This window comes from Onychostoma macrolepis, chromosome 07, assembly GCF_012432095.1.
Source record: "Onychostoma macrolepis isolate SWU-2019 chromosome 07, ASM1243209v1, whole genome shotgun sequence".
NCBI classification, from domain to species: Eukaryota; Metazoa; Chordata; class Actinopteri; order Cypriniformes; family Cyprinidae; genus Onychostoma; species Onychostoma macrolepis.
Window position 1 is genome coordinate 6,109,378 of NC_081161.1, and position 23,487 is coordinate 6,132,864.

At 35.5% G+C, this 23,487-nt stretch overlaps 1 protein-coding gene across 1 annotated transcript; it reads right to left on the minus strand.

The window, feature by feature from the left end:
* Positions 1-1,018: 1,018 nt before the first annotated feature.
* hnf4b (hepatic nuclear factor 4, beta) lies at positions 1,019-23,097 on the minus strand. The gene is made up of 10 exons (XM_058783201.1): positions 22,673-23,097; positions 17,698-17,881; positions 15,141-15,235; positions 11,081-11,184; positions 9,853-9,996; positions 9,671-9,758; positions 8,853-9,005; positions 7,247-7,510; positions 4,572-4,691; positions 1,019-2,624 (listed from the first exon to the last, which is right to left on the minus strand). The coding sequence occupies exons 1-10, from the start codon at positions 22,785-22,787 to the stop codon at positions 2,497-2,499; spliced, it is 1,395 nt and encodes a 464-aa protein (XP_058639184.1). The 5' UTR covers positions 22,788-23,097; the 3' UTR covers positions 1,019-2,496.
* Between the last annotated feature and the right edge of the window lie 390 nt (positions 23,098-23,487).

The following is a 23,487-nucleotide window of genomic DNA, read 5'->3' on the forward strand; positions in this document are numbered from 1 at the left end:
ACTTTCAGGAGAAATGTTCAGCGTTGGTGACGTTAAAGTCATGTGGCTGTGGTGTAGATTGTTTATAACCTATGTTTAGCTTTTTACTTCTGCCGACTAAATTTATGCTTCAAAATGCATCAAATTTGTGTTACTTTGTACAGATTATCATGATGGACAAGAAGTGTAAGAACTACAAACTTTTATCAGTCACAGAGTTTATTTTCTGCAATAATCCGAAAGCCAGTGGAAAAATCCTATTGGGTTTTTGTCAAGGGACCGTGGGTGATGTGAACGTACGGGTTGGCTTACAAAAATACGTCATCACTGCAAGTACTTTATTTACAGCTATTCAGAAGATCTTTTTCCAATCTGACTTTCTGAAGGCCCTTAAAAACATGAAATAAACTTTTTTCCTTTGAATCTGAATCTGAACTGGATTACAAACACACTCTCAACAGGTTTTTTTGTACTCACTGACAAAATATGTGACCTACTTACTGCTGTGATGAAATTCTTTTTCTGATAATTTACAGACTAAAAGTGTTCTCCTGTTATGTTTTCTGTCTTTCTGTCATTGCATTAATGCATAAAATTCACAATGCCTATGGCAATAACATAGTAACATAGTGGCAGTTTTTTGCTAGCTGGGGACATGTCTTCACAGGTGAGGAGAAAATTGTACTGAACTTGGCGCAATTAAAGCATTACTCATGCATTAGCTATGATTAGTTTTGCAAGTGTGTGTGTTTATGAAATCACAGGTTTGACAAAAAAGAGGTCCTATTGAATAAGTGTTACCAACTGTAGTTCTTTGTTATTTGGACAGATCCTCTCGTTGTGGCTACTGTTGCCAGGGGGGGCAAATATTTCTTGTTCCATCTCTTTATTGATGTATAGCCGCCCACTAAGCCCCTCTGCTGCTGGTGAGTCAGACTATCCCTCCTGAATGCCTGACCAGCATAGTTGCTAACTTTAACTTGTTTCTTACCTACTGAGGGAGGGAGAACTCGAGAGAGGCTCTTAAAGGGACAGTCCACCCAAAACATCACCCTCTTGTCATTCCAAACCTGTATGCATTTCTTTTTGAAATGCACAAAAGAAGATATTTTAAAGAATATTGGTAAACAAATAGTTTTGGGTCCAATTGACGTCCATAGTATGGACAAAAAACCGACAGGACTTGGTCACCAAAATTCTTCAAATATCTTTATTTGTGTTCAGCAGAAGAAAGACATACAGTTTTGAAATGACATGAGGGTGAGTAAAGATGACAGAATTTGATTTTTTTGGGTAGACTATCCCTTTAAACACAAAATATAGCGATAACCTCATACATGGTAATTTAAACGATAATATTCATACTGAGTTCGGCGATAGTACAATGCATCTTTGTAATGATGATCTAAATAAAACTACTTAAAAGTGCTTCACATGTTCAGATTAGTTTTGTCCTCCTTGTACAGTTTTTTTTTTGAAGTAAGGTTTTGGTTGTATGGGATTATTTCTCTTCACAATTTGTTCTATTATGACTTGCTCTAAATGTATATTTATGGAGAAATAAGTCAAATAATATGAAAGAATAACAAGCCTCTTCCTGACATGGGAATCTTGGATAATAAGCATTTGGCGCCCTCTGGTGAATTTATTTTTCCACATTTAGGCCTATTGGTCTCTCATTTATTCTAGTTTGCCTTTCTAAACAATTTAAATTAAATTCTAATTCACTTTGACCTGATAATCAACAAAAAAAAAAAAAAAAAAAAAAAAGAAAAAAGAAATCTAACATGAGCATAAACTGCAAAATATGCATTTAAAAAAAAAAAAGTGACAGAAACAAACATATGATAGACTGACAAAATTGGTGTATTTTTTTTTTCTTTGAAACAATTTTCACTCAGACATTGCTAGTAAATTTCACAAATAATTACAGAGAAATGGCAAGTAATACACATAATTAAATTTGAAATTTTTAAGTACAAAAACTGAAATAGTATTTTCTTGTAAAACCTACTCCAATAATCTGTTTTATTTACAACAACAACAAGAACAAAATCATTTTTACAGTGTATGATATGATAACAAAACAAAAAATCTCTTATGATATATTCAAGTGGAAAAAAATCAGGCAGTCCTTTTTCTACATTTAAGGCAGACCAACCCTCATGTGTTTGACATCTGGTATCTGATTGAACCATGAACCCATGAGAGTTGTTGAACTGTAATGTTTATGCACACGGCCTGCCATGTCACCATCCAATAAATTAGACAATCATTTACCAGTGATCTCCATACAAAATATTTATATACTGCTTGGAGACCGTTTATTGTGTTCATTTTTCACTCTCATTAAAATTTTAACACTGTTAGATTTTAACACTATTATTAAGCATGATCCTACTCACTATATGTAAAATATAATGACTCCTTGTCCTCAGTTTTATGTGTTTATCAGCTGAGGTCATAAGTATATAAAGTTATTCATGTCTGTTTAACTGAGGACCTTTACACATGTGGTTAAAGGCACGTGTGGACAGTTGGCATGGCGAGACTGTTGGACATTTCTCTTGGCATGTCTGCTGCTTGTCCATGTGTGAAGACCTCATGCCCGGTGTGTGTGGGTAGCAGGGGATCTTCAGACAAAGCTGTTGCATACAAAAGGTCAGAATGACAAAAGTGACATTAAAAATGCAGTATATACCTAATGAAGTAATATTGGATTGAAAATGCTTTGAAACTATGTATTGTGAATAGTGCTATACAAATATAAGGCAGCTTGTTTGTGCCATGCAATAAATAAATACATTTTAAAAATGACCTTTTATCTCAAAATACCGACTTGATAAAAAGTTGCAATTACCTTTTTAATTTAATTTAATTTATTTTTTATTTTGTGGCGGAAACAAGCCACAAATTCCATGTAAACACTATAAAAACCTGGAAAAAGAATTATGATGGAACAAATAAGCCCTAATATTACAGTTTTTCTCGATTGCTAACACACAATTCATGAAACAATTGACCATTTTCTCACAACTATAAACACAATCTCAAAACTACACACCAACTTGTGCAAACTTCAAACTTCCAGGTCAAAGTCAAACATTTTAGTCAAAAACATATTCTCTTTTGTCAGACTCAATCTTTGGCCTCAGATGACACACAAAGCTGTCAAATACACAGACTATTTTCCTGACCAGAGAACACTAGTGAGATCAATTCAAAACACAAAAACCTCCTTTTGGGAAACACAAAACATCTTGCAAGTCAATGTCTGTTACAGTATGCAGCATAAATAGAGTTGTGCAGACACAGTAAAATTCACCAATAAACTTTAAGAAAAGTTTACTTTCATTACACTACTGTAAAGTTTCTTATTCTTCTGAGAAAAGACTTTCTCTACCTCCCCTCGACAGTCGACTCTCAGTTCTGCACAAATACATGTAAAAAGTACTTGGCTACAAATCAATTCAACGGTTACGAGTTTGAGGGTGTGTGCTACTGTATTTACAGTACAAGTTCTCTTATCTGAAGTACCGCTACTATGTACTGTAATTGTAATGTGTAAGTAGATGAGCCTGCAGGCAGCTTTCCTTATGATCATTCCATGCACAAGAACATGCTCAACTATAGTGCTTTATATTTCATCAGGAACAAATGACCTTTGACCTCATCCCCTTTTCCCCTCCAATTCCTCTTTGTCTCCCACTACCAGGATTCATTTTCCAAAACACATAACCACCTGTGCTCTTGTTCATATCATCCTGAGATTCTGACCTGTGTGTCATAAGTTTTGCTTCTTAATGTTCAAACACAGATAAATGTGTGCTGCTTGAGCTCATTTTGTGATTCTTGAGTTAATTATATTGTGTGTTTGTGTTTTCTGAATGCGAACATGGTTAAACCTTTGCAAAATGATGGTGTTTTTGTGTAGAGTTTTGCAGAAAACATTGAGCAAATTGGAGCGTGTGTGCAGACACGTGAAATGTGTTAAAAGTTTTGAGAAACGTGTCTTTATTTCGAGAATTGTATGAAAGGTTTGGAAAATTGGGCCAAATGAATCAGTTATAGTGTGTTAGCAATCGAGAAAAACTGTAATTAGATAATAATACTAGCCTTATAATAATAATAATAATAAAATATAATAATCGTCTTGCTTTCGTCAAAGGCATCAGCCATAGGCGATATCTCTATCGTTCCATACACAATACTATATTATACTAACGTCTATCGGCACAACCCTACTCTGCAAGAAACATGGAATTAAACATGCAATTTTGAAGCAGAAAGACTGAAATTGTATTTTCTTGTAAAATGTACTCCAGTAATCTTTGTTTTATCTATGGAACATCTTCAAAAAAAATATTTGTTTTAGAGCATGATGTTTAATTTGACTGTTTGGGAGAAGCTTCTGGTCACTGCTTTCATTGTATGGAAAACAGCAGCATGGATATTGTGCAAAATATCTTCTTTTATGGAGGTAGAAAAAGTCAAATGCATTTGATACGATATAGACTGTTGATTTTTGGGTGAACTATCCCTTTAAACGCTATAGGACTGACAGCTCGACTACCTGTGCTTGCGATACTCACAGGAGGGTACAGGAAGGATCACGGATGTGAAGTTTGGCATTGGGATGTGCTCCATCAGTATTCCTCTGGAGAGGGCAGACTCTGTAGCTGTGGTGAATATAAGTGGCTCAGGATTTGACTCTACAGAAAGGCAAAAAAAGAAAAAAAAAGAAAAAAAGTTGACTGTTTTATTCCATTTCCAACCTGTTCATACTTTAACTGCGGGTAAGTCAGAAAGAGCCCCCATTCCCTCAGAGAACTAATGGTGGGTCTTATCTTAAGCCCGAGAGCTTAGACTGAGACAGATGGACTCTGGACTGAGATCTCCTATGGAATCTTAACCAGCTCTGAGTTCGCTGAAGTTTATGCTGGAAAAAGTCTACAGTAACTCTCCACGATGTCTCCGGACCAGCACCGCTCTTCCAAGAGTCTATATACTGATCCTAAATCAGCAGTGTATGGAAACCCAGAGGAACATTTTATAGTTCAGGAGAGTTTATTGAATTCTCAGCAATCTTAGACTTTTGATTTCATTTTGTCTCATATATGTTCCTCCTAAAATTCCTTGTGAGACATAAACATAGAGGAGAGACTATTTTTGACATACACTATGAATATAAAGCTATAGAGCTTATAAAAGAGTTCTTATTATGCAAATAATATGCTTTAAAAGAATATACTTGAGTGCAGATTGACTATAATGTTTTCGGACACAATTGCATGTTAACTGCTAAAATGAACATGAACTAAACATGTATTATAGTACAAAACCAGTCTTAAGTGTCAATTTTTCGAAATTGAGATTTATAATAATTCCTTACATTTATATAGCGCTTTTCTAGGCACTCAAAGTGCTTTACATTGTGGGGGTCTCCTCATCCACCACCAGTGTGTAGCATCCACCTGGATGATGCCACAGCAGCCATAGTGCACCAGAACACCCACCACACACCAGCTTATTGGTGGAGAGGAGACAGAGTGATGAAGCCAATCAGCAGATATGGGGATTGTTAGGAGGCCATGATGGTCAGAGGCCAATGGGCGAATTTGGCCAGGATGCCAAGGGCACACCTCTACTCTTTTCGAAAGACATCCTGGGATTTTTAATGACCACAGAGAGACAGGACCTGGACATCTCATCCAAAGGACAGTGCTTTTTACAGTCTAGTGTCCCCATCACTATACTGGGGCGCTAGAACCCACACAGACCACAGGGTGAGCACCCCCTACTGGTCTCACTAACACCTCTTCCAGCAGCAACCTAATTTTCCCAGGAGGTCTCCCATCCAGGTACTGACCAGGCTCAACCCTGCTTAGCTTCAGTGAGTAACCAGTCTTGGGCTACAGGGTGACATGGCTGCCGACATACATCATCTGAAAGCTAAATAAATAAGCTTTCCATTGATGGTTTGTTAGGATCGGACAATATTTGGCTGAGATACAACTATTTGAAAATCTGGAATCTGAGGCTGCAAAAAAAATCTAAATATTGAGAAAAACGCCTTTAAAGTTGTCCAAATGAAGTTCTTAGCAATGCATATTACTAATCAAAAATTAAGTTTTGATACATTTACGGTAAGAAATTTACAAAATATCTTCATTGAACATGATCTTTACTTAATATCTATTGCTACAAATATACCCCAGCGACTTAAGACTGGTTTTGTGGTCCAGGGTCACATATTAAATGCAATAATAGATTGCTTTTTTGACCTAATTAAGTAGGATTTAAGTAAAAGACATTCCATAATTGCTTCTATTGTCTTTGAAATATGGTTAAAGTTATTGCTGAATGTACTGAGAAGCATTTATGGTAAACTAAAATATACTTTAATGTTATTTCTATTGAAACTTGTATGTCATGTATTTAAAAATACTTATAATTACCAACCTAGGTAATTACACATTTGTAAAATTGCAATTTAGTACAATACAGTAATTTACATGTAATCTAGTATGTTAGTCATGAAAATAACTGTCCTTCTTTAAAGCACAACAAAACATTATTATCATGATTTTTAAAACATAATGATTTAAAATGTATCTAACATTAATTTGACAATTAAAAAGTGTGTTAGGACAGACATTGCTTTTTAGTTAGTTAATATTGTATAGTCTGCAAGTTCAGTAAGTTAAAAAAATGTATAAGCTTAAGATTTGAAGTATACTACAAGTGAACATGTAATTGGCCTTCAATTAAGTGCACTTCTTGAAAGCATTTGATGAGAAATGAGTTCTTGATGAGATCTTTGATACTGAATTGCAGACTTTAATATCTTGGCTACACTGTAAAAAGTGATAAGTTGACTTAACTTAAAAAAATTGAGGAAACCCGTTGCCTTAAAATGATTAATTAAATAATAAAAAATAAATAAATAAAAAAAAGTTAAGTGAACTTGACAATTCACTTAACTTATTTTTTAAAATTATTATTTAATTAATAACTTTTAGGCAACAGGTTTCCTCCATTTTTTTTAAGTTAAGTCAACTTATCACTTTTTACAGTGTATCTGACCAGAGTCTGTGACATTGTTGAGATCTTTTTTTACTGGAGACACATGTAAGATTTTATCAGGAGAATAATCTGAGAAGCATGAGACTTCAGCAAATGTCTTAATTTGATCTCCATTTAAGCTCACGGATGTCTAGGAGGAATAATTGAGATCTCATTTGAGATTTTTAGATTGGTTTTATACCTGAGGCTGCCAGTGCTTCAGATCCTCTGCTTGCTTCTTCTCCCAGGAGCATCTCCATCAGCAGGCTGTCCACACTGGCTTTGCCCAGGAGACGCATCAGCTGCAGCTGCTCCACCATCTGCCAGGCCACACTCTGGAGTGTGGTCAGCAACAACAGCAGCTCTCCAAACCGGCCTCGCTGCTCGCTCGTGGCCTCATCCAGCAGCACCTGGGCCTGGAATCGCAGGCGGCGCACTGCCTGAGAGCACTGCAGTCCAGGACAGTCTGAAACACACAACCGGGTTCAGTGACACTGAGACATGTATCAAGATTAGCTGAGACTGCATTCGTCATTTGGTGCATGGATTGGATAATCAAGATTTGTATGTGCATGTCTGTATGTATTTCTGTGACAAAGTATATTTGAATAAGCAACAGACAGATCATTAAACTCTTTGGAAAGACAGCTGCAAATGGTTTTGGGGAAAAAATTCCAAATCAAGAGCTGAAAGCAAGTCAGTTCTTCAGTTCTTCAGTCTTCTTCAATTCTCTTTTGTACAGTTTTTTTCCCCCATACATTTTTTTCTTCTTCTTTTTTTAAGTAAAATTGGAGCATGTTTTAGAAGAAAATAATATTTAAGATTTTTGTACTTTAAAAGTTTTGTTAAATTTACTATCAATTTCAGAGTGAAAATGGTTTCTACACCGTTTTTTTTTTTTCTTTAAATGATGCCACTTCCTGGGTAAGAATGTCATTAAGGCTTTTGTAACGTAAAGCATATTACAAAAAACTAACAGGATGGAAATTATTTACACAGGTAACACATACTGTATAAAATAATCTGCAACTGAAATTTTCAAGAAAATGTACTTTGTTTAAATTACAGAAAATATATATTTGTAATATATGCTAAATATATGTTGTAAACAGTAAAGCTCAATGAAATATATTTTTGAAATTATAATATAATATTGAAATATATGTAGTTTGTACCTTCATATGCCAAAGTCAAAACTAGATTTATAATGATTAAATAATATTTTTTTTTATGTGCAATGTTATTTCTTCACACATTATAGACAACAAATTAAGTTTTTTTTATTATATAATAATAATAATAATAATAATATATATATATATATATATATATATATTTTTTTTATTATAAAATATTTTGCAACATATTGTAGCAAATATATTTTGGGGATAATATATATATATATATATATATATATATATATTTATATTAGCAAAATAAATATATTAAAAGGAATTTTGAATACTTCCAAAAAGAGAAAACCTGCAATATTTTACATTTTAGCTTTTCATGTTAGATCATAGCACATGGGTACAAAAATGGCCTCTGCTGAAACCAAAGAAAATTAAACAAAGCAAATCTCACTGACCAACCTGGCTCCACTCTTATAATCAGACCTCCAGGCCAACAGGCAGGAAAGTCTATAACTCAACAATCCTCACCAGCACGTCCCAGATATTAATAGATCCCCATAAAACATCATGAAACCAAGAAAGACAGCACAACCAAAGAGTGCCAGGAACAAGTGCAGACGCTCCTGGCATGGACAGAGTGTTTGACTGGGAACACAGCGGTGATCCCTGACTAACCTGGGGCGAAGAAGACGATGGTTTTGAGACAGACAAATTCAGTGTCTGTGATGTTCAGCTCTTTCAGAGGTCTCACCAGCTCTTCCAGGATACGAGTGGCTACCTTGGACATCTCCTGCTCGGTGCCTCGAACAGGAATGATGAAGTCGTTTCCTGTACAAACACAGTATAATGACAAATCTTGCTAACATTAAGGTTGTTACTTTCGAGCCAATACCTTGTGAGCTCTGTAACTTAAAAAAAAAAAAAAACTTATGTTTTTAAGCAAGCATTTATATAATTTATAAATTGGAACAGGTACTTAAAATTGATCGATTATACATTTGATAACATTTATACAGTGACAATAAAGTGAACAACACACCAAACAGGATGGAAGCTAGTAAATGAAATCTTGAAATCAATATTATTTTAGTATCATTAAGGTACTATTATAGTTTTTTTGTTTAATATTTTAAATTATTAGCAATTTTTTGTTTTCATTTTAATTATAGTTTAAGTTTTCATAATTTTGCTGTGTGTTTTTGCCATTTTAAAATATATTAATATTTAAAAATATAAATATCTTATTTTAAATTGTATTTAATTAATAAAAAAACAAAAAATAGTTTTAGTTAAATAATAACTGTGCAATTTTATAAGTGCAAATCTTTCAAGAATAGTTCACTAGTTTTTGAGGTAAAAACTAATATGATTTCCTTTTAATTTATGTATTTTAATAATTTATCTAATGCATACAATATGATTGAGACATGAAAAATGCAGTGCAAAGAGGAATGGCCAGTTTTCAAGTGACCCCAACCCAGCCACCCGCTCACCCAGCAGGATGATGTCATTGTAGGGAAGTGAACGTCGTGCCACCCCTAAGATGAGGTGTTCAGCGGAGTGAGCTCTTAACAGTGCCACCTGCACACACACACAGACACATCAACACACAACACACTCATAGACAAGAAGTGACAGCTCATGATCAAACAAACACGGTCAGGAACAGGCCTACCCTGTCATCCACCGAGAGCTCGCAGAACTCAGGGATGCGCTTCGCCCATTCCACTAGAAGGAGTAGCTGCTGTTTCATGGATTCACACACATCTCCCACGCCGGCTATCTTCTTGGTGTTGATGTCCCTCATGGGATTCTGGTTCTGCAGATGGCAGAATGACTCTGAGCTTAATATAAATAGTTCAAATACAGATACATGTGCATTTATGCATTTCCCAGAGGCCTTTATCCAAAGCGACTTACAACAGAGAAGCAGAAGCAATTTGTCTCAGAGTGAGCAGTATTTGCAGTATGCAATGGCACGTTTATTAGAAAGCTAGATTAGGACCAAGGCTAGAGCAGAGGAGAAATTCAGAGGAGAGAAAGAAGAAGATTTTCTATGTTTTTGTTTGCAAGTGCATTGGTTTAGTTGTGGAGTGTGTTTTCAGCTGCTTCGTAAAAGCTGTAATGGTTTCAGCTGTTTGGAGGTTGGCAGCTCTTTCCACACAGAGAGGAGCAGAGAGGGTGAAGGTTCTGGAAAGTGATTTTGTGCCTCATTGTGAAGAAACACCAAGGTGAAGATGAAAATGGGCCAGCATGAAAATATTTTTTATAACATGAATCCAGCTCAAGAAGCAAAATCAATGAGGCAAAGCTGTGGCTGTCTGATCCTTTTAGATGTATTATCCAAGACTGTAAGGTTCTTCAAAAAACAAACAAAAAAAAAACACTTGTTGACACAAAATATCTTGATTTTCAATTGTTTCCTCTTATTTTCATGCTTTTTTTTTGTCTTATTTTAAACCAATTTAAGCCATTCTGAGGTCAAATGCCCCCTATTGGTTGTCTCACTTAAATCATTGTTTAGGATTTATACTGTTTACTTAAAGTGTATTGTGTAAGAAAAGGATATTGTACGGTGGCCGAGAGAGCTCAACGCGTTGCAACTTCAGAAAACACATGCAGAGAGAAAAAGCACCAGCAAATAAAAAAAAACATCTTCATCAGTTTGACAGCTGGTGCTGCAAATGCTCACAACGCAAACAAATAAAGAAATTTATTTGCAGAGCGTTTCTTTGTTTGGTTGTGTTGTGAGCATTTGCAGCACATGTGTTGTCAAATCGATGGAGTTGTTTTCTTAATTTGCAGGTGTTTTTTTCTATTTGCAGCGCTTTGAGCTCTCTCGGCCACCGTAATATTGTTTACAAATGTGAATGTTTTGAAAGTAAGTTCAACAGAAAGTTCACCTGATGAGTGCAAGCCTCTGCCTGCATCAGCACATCAATGGTGAGAGTCCCGACGCCTTGACCTTCTCTACGACAGCTGATACGGTCACGCTCATTCTGAACAGCTAAGAGACACAAACAAAGAGAAACATAAAACCAACTTTCCTAATGTGTTACCTGATAGAAAACAGATAACAATATAGCCAGTGGTTGCACTTTGATAAAAAATAAATAAAATAAATAATAATAATTAAAAAAAAAAAAATATATATATATATATATATATACTGAAAAAGAAGCATGCTTAATCATATTTAATGTGCACTTAATGTATTTAATGTAACTTAATGCATTTAATGTAATACTGGTGAAATAAAAGGCCACTTAAGTGTACTTGAAGGGAATACAGGCTCTTACACAGTTAAGTACACTTTTAAAAAGTAAAAATGCCAAATTAGAAGTTATACTTTAAAGTATGTTTTAAATCATTATGTTTTAATAATCTTTTGTTGTGCTTTATTAGTTGACTAGCATACTAAAGCACATGTAAAGTATGTTGTTATAATTTTCATTTACATTTAAGATTCATTTATTTGAAATGCACTGAATTGCAGTTTCATCAATACAAATGTGTAATTACAAGCACATTTTAAATACATGATATGCAAGTTTAAATAGAAATGACATTAAATTATATTTTAGTTTACCATAAATGCTTGTCAGTACAGTCAGCAGTATACTTTAACCATATTTCAATAGAACTAATTATGAAATTATATATAATGATATACTTAAGTGCTACTTACAGTTTTTCTCGATTGCTAACACACAATTCATGAAACAATTCACTATTTTCTCACAACTAGAAACACAATCTCAAAACTACACACCAACTTGTGCAAACTTCAAACTTCCAGGTCAAAATCAAATAGTTTAGTCAAAAACATATTCTGTTTTGTCGTAATCTAATCTTTGGCCTCAGATGACACACAAAGCTGTCAAATACACAGACTATTTTCCTGACCAGAGAACACTAGTGAGATCAATTCAAAACACTGATACAAAAACCTCCTTTTGGGAAACACAAAACATCTTGCAAGTCAGTGTCTGTTACAGTATGCAGCATAAATAGAGTTGTGCAGATACAGTAAAATTCACCAATAAGCTTTAAGAAAAGTTTGCTTTCATTACACTACTGTAAAGTTATCTTACAGTAGATGAAAAGCACTAGAAGAGAAAAGTACAAAAACCAAACAACAGAATATACAGTAAACACACATTGGAATATACTGTCAGTTTCTGTACAGCAATAAATAAATACAGTTTTTCTCGATTGCTAACACACTGTAACTGATTCATTTGGCCCAATTTTCCAAACCATTCATACACGTTTCTCAAAACTTTTAACACATTCCACCTGCTTTCACACATGCCTCAATTTGCTCAGTGTTTTCTGCAAAACTCTACACAATAACAGCATCATTTTGCAAAGGTTTAACCATGTTATCATTTAGAAAACACAAATACACAATATAACTACCTCAAGAATCACAAAATGAACACAAATAGCACACATTTATCTGTGTTTGAACATTCAGTAGCAGAACTTATGACACACAGGTCAGAATCTCAGGATGATATGAACAAGAGCACAGGTGGTTATGTATTTTGGAAAATGAATCCTGGTAGTGGGAGACAAAGAGGAATAGGATGAGAAAAGAAAAATGAAGGGGATGAGGTCAAAGGTCATTTGTTCCTGATGAAATATAAAGCACTATAGTTGAGCATGTTCTTGTGCATGGGATGATCACAAGGAAAGCTGGCCTGCAGGCTCATCTACTTTCACATTACAATTACAGTACATAGTAGCGGTACTTCAGATAAGAGAACTTGTACTGTAAATACTGTAGCACACACCCTCAAACTCGTAACTGTTGAATTGATTTGTAGCCAAGTACTTTTTACATGTATTTGTGCAGAACTGAGAGTCGACTGTCGAGGGGAGGTAGAGAAAGTCTTTTCTCAGAAGACTAAGAAACTGCTATAGTATAACAAATACTGCATACTGTAACAGACATTGACTTGCAAGATGTCTTGTGTTTCCCAAAAGGAGGTTTTTGTGTTATGAATTGATCTCACTAGTGTTCTCTGGTCAGGAAAATAGTCTGTGTATTTGACAGCTTTGTGTGTCATCTGAGGCCAAAGATTAGATTCTGACAAAAGAGAATATGTTTTTGACTAAAATGTTTGACTTTGACCTGGAAGTTTGAAGTTTGCACAAGTTGATGTGTAGTTTTAAGATTGTGTTTCTAGTTGTGAGCAAATGGTGAATTGTGTGTTAGCAATCGAGAAAAACTGTAAACACAGCATCCTCTGCCAAGTTGCATTACAGTATTGGTAATATCCTTATTTGTTATACTATAGCGGTTTCTTATTCTTCTGAGAAAAGACTTTCTCTACCTCCCCTCGACAGTCGACTCTCAGTTCTGCACAAATACATGTAAAAAGTACTTGGCCATAAATCAATTCAACGGTTACGAGTTTGAGGGTGTGTGCTACTGTATTTACAGTACAAGTTCTCTTATCTGAAGTACCGCTACTATGTACTGTAATTGTAATGTGTAAGTAGATGAGCCTGCAGGCAGCTTTCCTTATGATCATCCCATGCACAAGAACATGCTCAACTATAGTGCTTTATATTTCATCAGGAACAAATGACCTTTGACCTCATCCCCTTTTCCCCTCCAATTCCTCTTTGTCTCCCACTACCAGGATTCATTTTCCAAAACACATAACCACCTGTGCTCTTGTTCATATCATCCTGAGATTCTGACCTGTGTGTCATCAGTTTTGCTACTGAATGTTCAAACACGGATAAATGTGTGCTATTTGTGTTCATTTTGTGATTCTTGAGGTAGTTATATTGTGTATTTGCGTTTTATAAATGATAACATGGTTAAATCTGTGCAAAATGATGCTGTTATTGTGTAGAGTTTTGCAGAAAACACTGAGCAAATTGGAGCATGTGTGAAAGCAGGTGGAATGTGTTAAAAGTTTTGAGAAACGTGTCTTTGTTTTGAGAAACGTGTATGAATGGTTTGGAAAATTGTGCCAAATGAATCAGTTACAGTGTGTTAGCAATCGAGAAAAACTGTAAGAGGACAAAAACATTCAGCTACAGTAACTATAATATAATGAAATTTAGACTATTGCACATTTTCATTTAATTTCCATTAACATGCAATTGAGTGTCGTGCAATTGCAAATGATTTTTTTAATAATAATTTTTTTGAAGTATGCTTTTAAAGTATACTTCTTTTTCACAAGGGCAATTAGTGCATTTATACAGTCAGCTATACACTCTTTCTTCAATATCAGTCTGAAAAACAGCCCTGCCCAAGCTTGAAGTGGAAATAAGTATAATTTATTTTATGTGGAGTTTGTGGACCAACCTGAAACAACATGCAACATTTTCAACCAAATCATTTTTAAGCCAGCTTAGTGAGTGTCTGAGTCTCACTGACAAGCTTTAGAGAGTTAAAAAGCTAGGTGCATCTTACTCAAAGAAAACAACGACTTTTAGCACTTTGGAGAGACACTGATACCTTCACCAGGGTCACTCAGCATTACTGTATTTCTGGAGCTGTGTTTCTTATTACATGGACACAGCTTCATCCTGCTGAAAGCACAAGCTCTATTCTACAGATGGAAAGGACATTGTGAAACTTGGCATTTTTAAAACAATATTTGATGAGATGTCTTAGACTCATGGCTCAGAACAACACCTTTATAAAGTTTTAATCAATGGCCCAGATACTTTTACATTGTTTCTTTGCTTTTCAGCTTGAGAGTATATAAAAAATGTATATGATGGTTTTGGGAATTGCCTTATTGTAATAGTTTGAGTTCACCCAGTTGTTCAATATCTTTAATTCAGAGAGAGATGCAGACATTCACAAGTATTGGGATAAGTCCAATAACTCAATTAGTTTATATGCAGGCCTAGCCCAGATCCGTGACCTTGAAGAAACTCTTTAAATTCTGCATCATAAACTAAAATGAAATGGACTCAGGCTTTTACCTTCTTTCCTCATGCCGGCTCTGAAGCACTTTCGAAGTCTGCAGTATCGACATTGGTTTCTTTTGTCTTTGTCCACCACACACTGCCTGCTGAACCTTCACACACAAAAGACAGAAGTACATAGGCGACTATAATTCTCACATTTGAAGAGATCCAATGAAACACTTCAGGTTATGCTCTTACACGTACTGATGAAGGTGGTCACAGATCACAGATTTTTTTTTTATAGGACACAGACATTGTGATCATTTATAGATGGGCTCCTGCCACAAAGACAATATATCAGTCAGCTCCTGTGGAAATGTGAAATAACATAGAATACAAATGTATATTGTCTGTATTTGAAACACTAATTATTAATTTCATGAAATATTTCTGTAAATTCTATAAAATTCATATAAAATATAAACATGCTAACTGTATACAATATGGTTTTTTTTCTATTTAATTTTCTTTTCTTTCTAAAGTTATTTTAGTATTATTTATATACTATCGTATTTTATTCATTATTTATAAATATAGCTTTTATTTTTATATTTTCAGCTTTTATCTTAATTTTATTTTTATTTTTTAGTAATTGTGCTTTTCTCATTTCTATTATTTTTTTATTTTTAGGTTTAATTTTTATTTTTATTTTCTAAAAATCAATACATGTATAAATAACCAAAATAATTAAAATAAAATAACTAACTATACCTAAAACTAACATAACAAATCATACATCATACAATATCTGCATACATTACAAACAGAATACAGAACAACAACATACCCAAGTTTTATAGACTCTTCCAATCTTAATAAATAACTAGTAAGGAACCATATGAAAATTCAAATATGCGTACAGGTCTGATTTATTTCAAGCCAACGTTTAACCGTCAATGTGAAAGACTTTGTATCATGTATCACTTTAAACTCATTTGGCAACATATTCCAAAGTTGTGACCCCTTTACAGAAAATGCTCTTTGCCCTTGTGATGTTCTACAAAACCCATGCAATCCTACAGTTTCCTTGCCTATTTACCAAATTACATAAAACAGAAGGTGCCTTATTATGCAAACATTTAAAAATCAGTTTCACGTATGATACATTTTTAAAATGGTAAAATTAAGCATATGCCATTTCTTTAAAATATGACAGTGATGCCATTGGTTTGGCTTTTTATCCACTATTTTTAGAGCCTGATTGTACAGCATTTCAATTTTTCTAATCAAAGAATCACTAGTTTGAGACCACACTGTAACAAAATCATTGTATGCAGAAACAAATGAACTGCCTCAGTCATAATGTAATACCTAATAAGTTTAAAACAATTTAAGTTCATCTTAACTATTTTTGACAGCCTATTTATATGTTTGTCAAATCTGAGTTGTGAGTCTAGAACTACTCCTAAAAAACTAACTTCATTTACCTCCTCTATTTCTTTGTTAAGTACCTTAATTTCTATTAGAAAAACACATAAAGACAGTTTTCTTAACATTTAATGTAAGATTATTTTCCTGGAGCCATCTAGATATCTTTTCCATTTGCTCATTTAAAAGTGCAGCAACCTTAGCTGATGACTTAACAGATGTACTGTATACATTACCGTATCATCCGCGTAGAGCTGACATTGAACATCTGGACAACTACATGCCAGATCATTTATAAACAAACTAAAAAGCAATGGACCCATTTTATTCCTTGTAAACAATGATTTTGTATCCTCAATTTTTACACACTGTTCCCTTTGTTTTAGATAAGAGGTAAACCAACTGATTGCTTACTTAAAGTTAAATGTACTTAGTTTAGATATCAAAACAGTGTGATTAACTGTGTCAAAAGCTTTTTTTAGATCAATAAAAACAGCACCCATTACATGCCCCTGATTCAAAGAAGATCGAGCCTTTTCTAAAAAATAACAGATAGCCGTTTCTGTTGAATGCCGTGGTCTGAAACCAAATTGATGCTGATGAAGGAGTTTATTACTTACTAAATAATTTATTAATTGTTCAGCCACAACTTTCTCTAAAAAGACATAAACAGTAAAATTGATATTGGACGATAATTTGAAATCATATTAGAATCTCCTGATTTGTAAATTGGTGTAACAACAGCCTTTTTCCAATGACCCTGGACAACAAAACCAGTCTTAAGTCGCTGGGGTATATTTGTAGCAATAGCCAAAAATACATTGTATGGGTTAATTATCGATTTTTCTTTTATGCCAAAAATCATTTGGAAATTAAGTAAAGATCATGTTCTATGAAGATAATTTGTAAATTTCCTATACCACAAATATATTAAAACTTAATTTTTGATTAGTAATATGCATTGCTAAGAACTTCAGTTGGACAACTTTAAAGGCGATTTTCTGAATATTTAGATTTTTATGCACCCTCAGATTCCAGATTTTCAAATAGTTGTATCTCAGCCAAATGTTGTCCTATCATATTTGTCCTATCTATAGCAAAATAGCATGGTTGCAGTTGTCCTATCCTCAATTTAGAAAAATTGACCCTTATGACTGGTTTTGTGGTCCAGGGTCACATATAGTAGATAGTTGTGAGTTCTCACCTGCATGTGTAGGCATGGTTCTTGCGCACACTCCTCCTGAAGAAGCCCTTGCAGCCATCACAACTGGACGCACCGTAGTGCTTCCCTGTAGCTCTGTCTGCGCAGATAGCACAGAGATTCATGCTGCTCTGCTGTGGCGCAGCCACTGGTACTGATGCAGGCACATGTCCTGGGATTAGTGGCTCTTCATTGGAAAAAGAGTGGACAAAACAGAATTTGACATCTGTAGCATCACTTTGACAATGTAGATGCTACCGTTTTTTTAAAATACTTTTGAAAGACGTCTCTTATGCTCACCAAGGTAGCATTTATTTGAAAATCAGTAAAAACAGTTTACAATTTAAATTTTTAACAGTAACCTCTGGCCATAATCCTTAATCCATAATGAATGAATGAATGAATGAATGAAGCATTTATATAGCGCTTTTATTGTGTATTGCTATACACCCAAAGCGCTTTACAATCATGTGGGGGGGTCTCTCCTCAACCACCACCATAATCCATAATCCATAATAACGCTTCCTCCATTGAAAAAGTCCATCCACTGTTGTTCTCTCACATCAAAATCCAGCCATATATTTGTTAAGGACTGTTGTGGACTGTTTTCGCTTGTAAACAAAATGTCTTTGATCTGTGCATATTTCTCTCCTGATTCAGACAAGAAGACTTTTTCACTGGGGAAGGCAATATTATGGATAGAGGACTCATGTTTTAGCCAGAGGCAATGGTTTAAAATGATAAATGAAGTCTTAATGATTTCCACTTCACAAGATGATAATTCATGGGCTGGAGTCATGTGGATTACTTGTGGATTGTGATGTTTTTATCAACTGTTTGGACTATCATTCTGACGGAACCCATTCACTTCAGAGGATCCATTGATGAGCAAGTGATGTAATGCTATTCTACAGATCTGTTCCAAAGATGATACAAACTCATCTACAAACCCGATTCCAAAAAAGTTGGGACACTGTACAAATTGTGAATAAAAACAGAATGCAATGATGTGGAAGTTTCAAATTTCAATATTTTATTCAGAATACAACATAGATGACATATCAAATGTTTAAACTGAGAAAATGTATAATTTTAAGGGAAAAATAAGTTGATTTTAAATTTCATGGCATCAACACATCTCAAAAAAGTTGGGACAAGGCCATGGTTACCACTGTGTGGCATCCCCTCTTCTTTTTATAACAGTCTGCAAACGTCTGGGGACTGAGGAGACAAGCTGCTCAAGTTTAGGAATAGGAATGTCGTCCCATTCTTGTCTAATACAGGCTTCTAGTTGCTCAACTGTCTTAGGTCTTCTTTGTCGCATCTTCCTCTTTATGATGCGCCAAATGTTTTCTATGTGTGAAAGATCTGGACTGCAGGCTGGCCATTTCAGTACCCGGATCCTTCTTCTACGCAGCCATGATGTTGTAATTGATGCAGTATGTGGTCTGGCATTGTCATGTTGGAAAATGCAAGGTCTTCCCTGAAAGAGACGACGTCTGGATGGGAGCATATGTTGTTCTAGAACTTGGATATACCTTTCAGCATTGATGGTGCCTTTCCAGATGTGTAAGCTGCCCATGCCACACGCACTCATGCAACCCCATACCATCAGAGATGCAGGATTCTGAACTGAGCGCTGATAACAACTTGGGTTGTCCTTGTCCTCTTTAGTCCGGATGACATGGCGTCCCAGTTTTCCAAAAGAACTTCAAATTTTGATTCGTCTGACCACAGAACAGTTTTCCACTTTGCCACAGTCCATTTTAAATGAGCCTTGGCCCAGAGAAAACGCCTGCGCTTCTGGATCATGTTTAGATATGGCTTCTTTTTTGACCTATAGAGTTTTAGCCGGCAACGGCGAATGGCACGGTGGATTGTGTTCACCGACAATGTTTTCTGGAAGTATTCCTGAGCCCATGTTGTGATTTCCATTACAGTAGCATTCCTGTATGTGATGCAGTGCCGTCTAAGGGCCGAAGATCACGGGCATCCAGTATGGTTTTCCGGCCTTGACCCCACGCACAGAGATTGTTCCAGATTCTCTGAATCTTTGGATGATATTATGCACTGTAGATGATGATAACTTCAAACTCTTTGCAATTTTTCTCTGAGAAACTCCTTTCTGATATTGCTCCACTATTTTTCGCCGCAGCATTGGGGGAATTGGTGATCCTCTTCCCATCTTGACTTCTGAGAGACACTGCCACTCTGAGAGGCTCTTTTATACCCAATCATGTTGCCAATTGACCTAATAAGTTGCAAATTGGTCCTCCAGCTGTTCCTTATATGTACATTTAACTTTTCCGGCCTCTGATTGCTACCTGTCCCAACTTTTTTGGAATGTGTAGCTCTCATGAAATCCAAAATGAGCCAATATTTGGCATGACATTTCAAAATGTCTCACTTTCAACATTTGATATGTTATCTATATTCTATTGTGAATAAAATATAAGTTTATGAGATTTGTAAATTATTGCATTCCTTTTTTATTCACAATTTGTACAGTGTCCCAACTTTTTTGGAATCGGGTTTGTACATCTTGGATGGCCTGAGGTTGAGTAAAATGTCAGAATTTTTTATTAACCTTTATTATAGACAAGATTGTTTTTAGTTTTTTTCATGTAAAAATACAATTGAGAAAAAATAAATACTAATAATTGTCAGTCCCCCTGTTGCAGATCCCTGACGTAAATCATTGCAATTCCAACTCAGCGGAGGAAACGTGTCCAATCACCCAGTGGATTATCCGCCCGGCGTCAGAGTGTCTGTACTTATTACTTTGTGAAAGTGAAACTCCATTTAATTAAGCAGGTCAGTGAAAAGACTCAGTCTACAGCTATTTCCCAGGTAATTTCGCAGTGTTAGCTAAAATTTAATTCAATTCCCTCATGTGTTGCATTAAATTGCGCTCAGAATTTGATTGCCACCAGTTTGCATCCCAAGCCAGTGAACGTCACATCTTCACTTAGGCGACGGAGGAATAAAGCCTAATGTATGCAAATAATACACTCAGCACTTTAAAGCCACTCAGAGAGGTAATATGCTCTAACATACAGAACGCCTCTAGGTTCAAAGGGCAGTTATATTATATTAAGAGTCTACAATGCTTCTGGCACCCACGCATGTGAGCTTTGGTAAGATGGATCCAGTATGTCTGAATCAGCAGCGCTTCTAATGATTAAAGAAAATGAGATTATAATGGAAAGCAGGAAAAGGTTGAAGTGGTGCGCATAGGCTTTTGAAAAGTCCTCTTATGACCAGACAGTAATTGAAATAGCAGCATCTCATGCTATAGGAACTAATGTCATTGCGAAGTTACCTTTTAGTGCCCTGCTCTGTGAGCAAATGGCCTAAACACTCAAGAATGGAAGAGTTTAAAAATGAGAGTGGTTAAACACATGCTCTACTTGGCTTGCATTGCAGTTCTCCATGTTCATTGGCAGCAGACATGCATACAAATGCTGACAGACCGCCTTTAAACATTTATCTTTGTGTTTATGTTTTAACTCAACCGTGCATGTAGTGTATATGCAACTCAAATGCAATATCAATCATATTCAAACAAGCTTCCCCTGCTGAAAAGACCAACTTTGCTGGTCAACAGCATAAATTGTGTTTTGGAAGCTGGGCTGGAGAATGGGATGCTACTGCTGCACTACTGTGGGATTGTTAACTAGGTCAATGATGTTACACTTGTTTTTTTGTTTTATCTATCAATTTATCTCCATTTCATTTCAAGAATGTCAGGGTGAGACAAATGTTTTGACGTCATAATGAAGAAAATGAATGAATGAAGAATGAAAAAAATGAGGAAAAAGAATGATGTTCTTATATATAAAATATATATATTTTCCCTACAAATTATATTTACATCACACACACACATGTTCGTTTTTGTGAAAAGTGGGGACATCCCATAGGTGTAATGGTTTTTATACTGTACTTACTGTATGTGCTATTGCCCTACACCAACCCTACACCTAAACCTACCCCTTACAGGAGACTGTGCATTTCAATTTCCCCAAAAAAACCTCACTCTGTATGATTTATAAGCGTTTTGAAAAGTGGGGACATGGGTCAATGTCCTGAAAAGTCATCTTCACCTTGTAATACCTATGTCATACCTTTGTCATTATACAAATCTATGTCCTGACTTTTCACAAAAATGCGCGCACACACACACACACACACACACACACACACATATACTAACATTAACAAAAATTAATAAGTGCTGTAAAAATATATTGCTCACTGTTAGTTCATGTTCATGTTAGTTAATACATGTGAACAAATGAGACCTTAATGAGAATATATATATGTACACATATGGATTAGTCGTGAAATGTAAATTTGAAATCAGTATAAAAACCATATGAAACCAACATGAATACAAAGAGTACAATTCCAAAGCACAAACCTACATATGTGAAATGTTTGTCCTTTTCTTTTTCATAGACATATAAGTCAGTGCCCCAACTACCTTAACCAGCCACACTTTTTTGTTTAACCAGATTCAATAGAAAGATCATGCTGTTTTACATGGATAAGCTGGTTAATCAGCACTAACCAGCATTAACTAAATTCTCAAAACTTTGGCTAAGGGTTTGGCAAGGTTTTCTCAAAGTTATGAACAAAGAGTAACATTAATAGAATGTTCATTTATACATTACTACTTGGTTTAGAATGTTAGAGAACATTTAAAAGTATGGTTCCCATAAGGTTTTCAAAATGATAAAATGGAATGCTCCCTTAACATTGTTATTAAAATGCATTTGGACCATTCCAAGAACATTCAGAAATTCTTAGACAAAACATTCTTAGAACATACTTGGGCAGATAATCTGAAAAGCTGTTTTTTTAGCAGGATCTTCAAGTATAGAACAACATCCACGAGGCCTATCTTCAGAAATCATTACTGTCTTTTTGCGTCAGTAACTGGGTAATGAGTCAGTAGACCAAAGGTTAGACGTACCTGCTTGTAGAGGGAGAACACGTAGACCGTCAAACTCCAGCATGGTGAATGTAGGGTCCAGGGTTATTCCATAGTCTGTTGCACTCAGGTCGAGTGAAGTCCCAGAGATCTTCATGGTAAAGTCAGGATTCGGCCTGTATGTAAGAATCAACAGCACACTGTAAAGCTCACCAGAGTTTCACTCAACGGCCTGTTGAGTCCATCCGAGCTTGTAAACGCTTCAGCCTCAGCACATTAGTGCGCTCTTGGATCTTTTACTCTGCCCTTCCCAATCAATGGACTTCAAATGGTGGAATCACGTTGAGATCTTTGTTCTGCCATACGTTGCCTGCACCCAGGAACTGAAGCGGAGCTCTTTGATTTTGCTGAGGATACAGTAATTAAAGTCCAAGGCTCATCAGAGCTAGACTGATAGAGAGGCTGAGATTTTGCCAAATGTCTATGTGTTTGCTGTTCTCTTATCAGTGTAGAGGGAATCATAAAGGGGAGGGATCTGGACCAGGTAAACATGACTCAGTCTTCAGTGGGGAATAACATCAAGCTCATATTTATTGTTCAGTAACAACAGCGTAGCGTTGCTTTGTTGGTGGATTTGCTTTATTTCAGAGATGCATGTTGAGGCCTGAGGCCATGAGTAGCACTGAGGCCTACAGCAGGATCACGCGCTTGTCCCGTGCAGACGTAGTGTGAATTCTATAAGTCTGCGAGGAGTTTTCGTGACTGGATGCCCATCTCTTTTCTTCAGGAGAGCAGCCAGTAGCTTTTATTTTCAAACTTTGCCCTTTTGCTTATTTGCTATCAGGTCAGCGGTGCTA

Excerpts from the sequence above, each read along its gene's own strand:
- hnf4b (XM_058783201.1), bottom strand. The coding sequence starts at position 22,787 with ATGAAGATCTCTGGGACTTCACTCGACCTGAGTGCAACAGACTATGGA. Across the intron at positions 9,759-9,852 it reads AGCTCTCGGTGGATGACAGG|GTGGCACTGTTAAGAGCTCA; the intron begins GTAGGCCTGTTC and ends GTGTGTGTGCAG. Across the intron at positions 4,692-7,246 it reads TGAAGCACTGGCAGCCTCAG|AGTCAAATCCTGAGCCACTT; the intron begins GTATAAAACCAA and ends GCCTTTCTGTAG.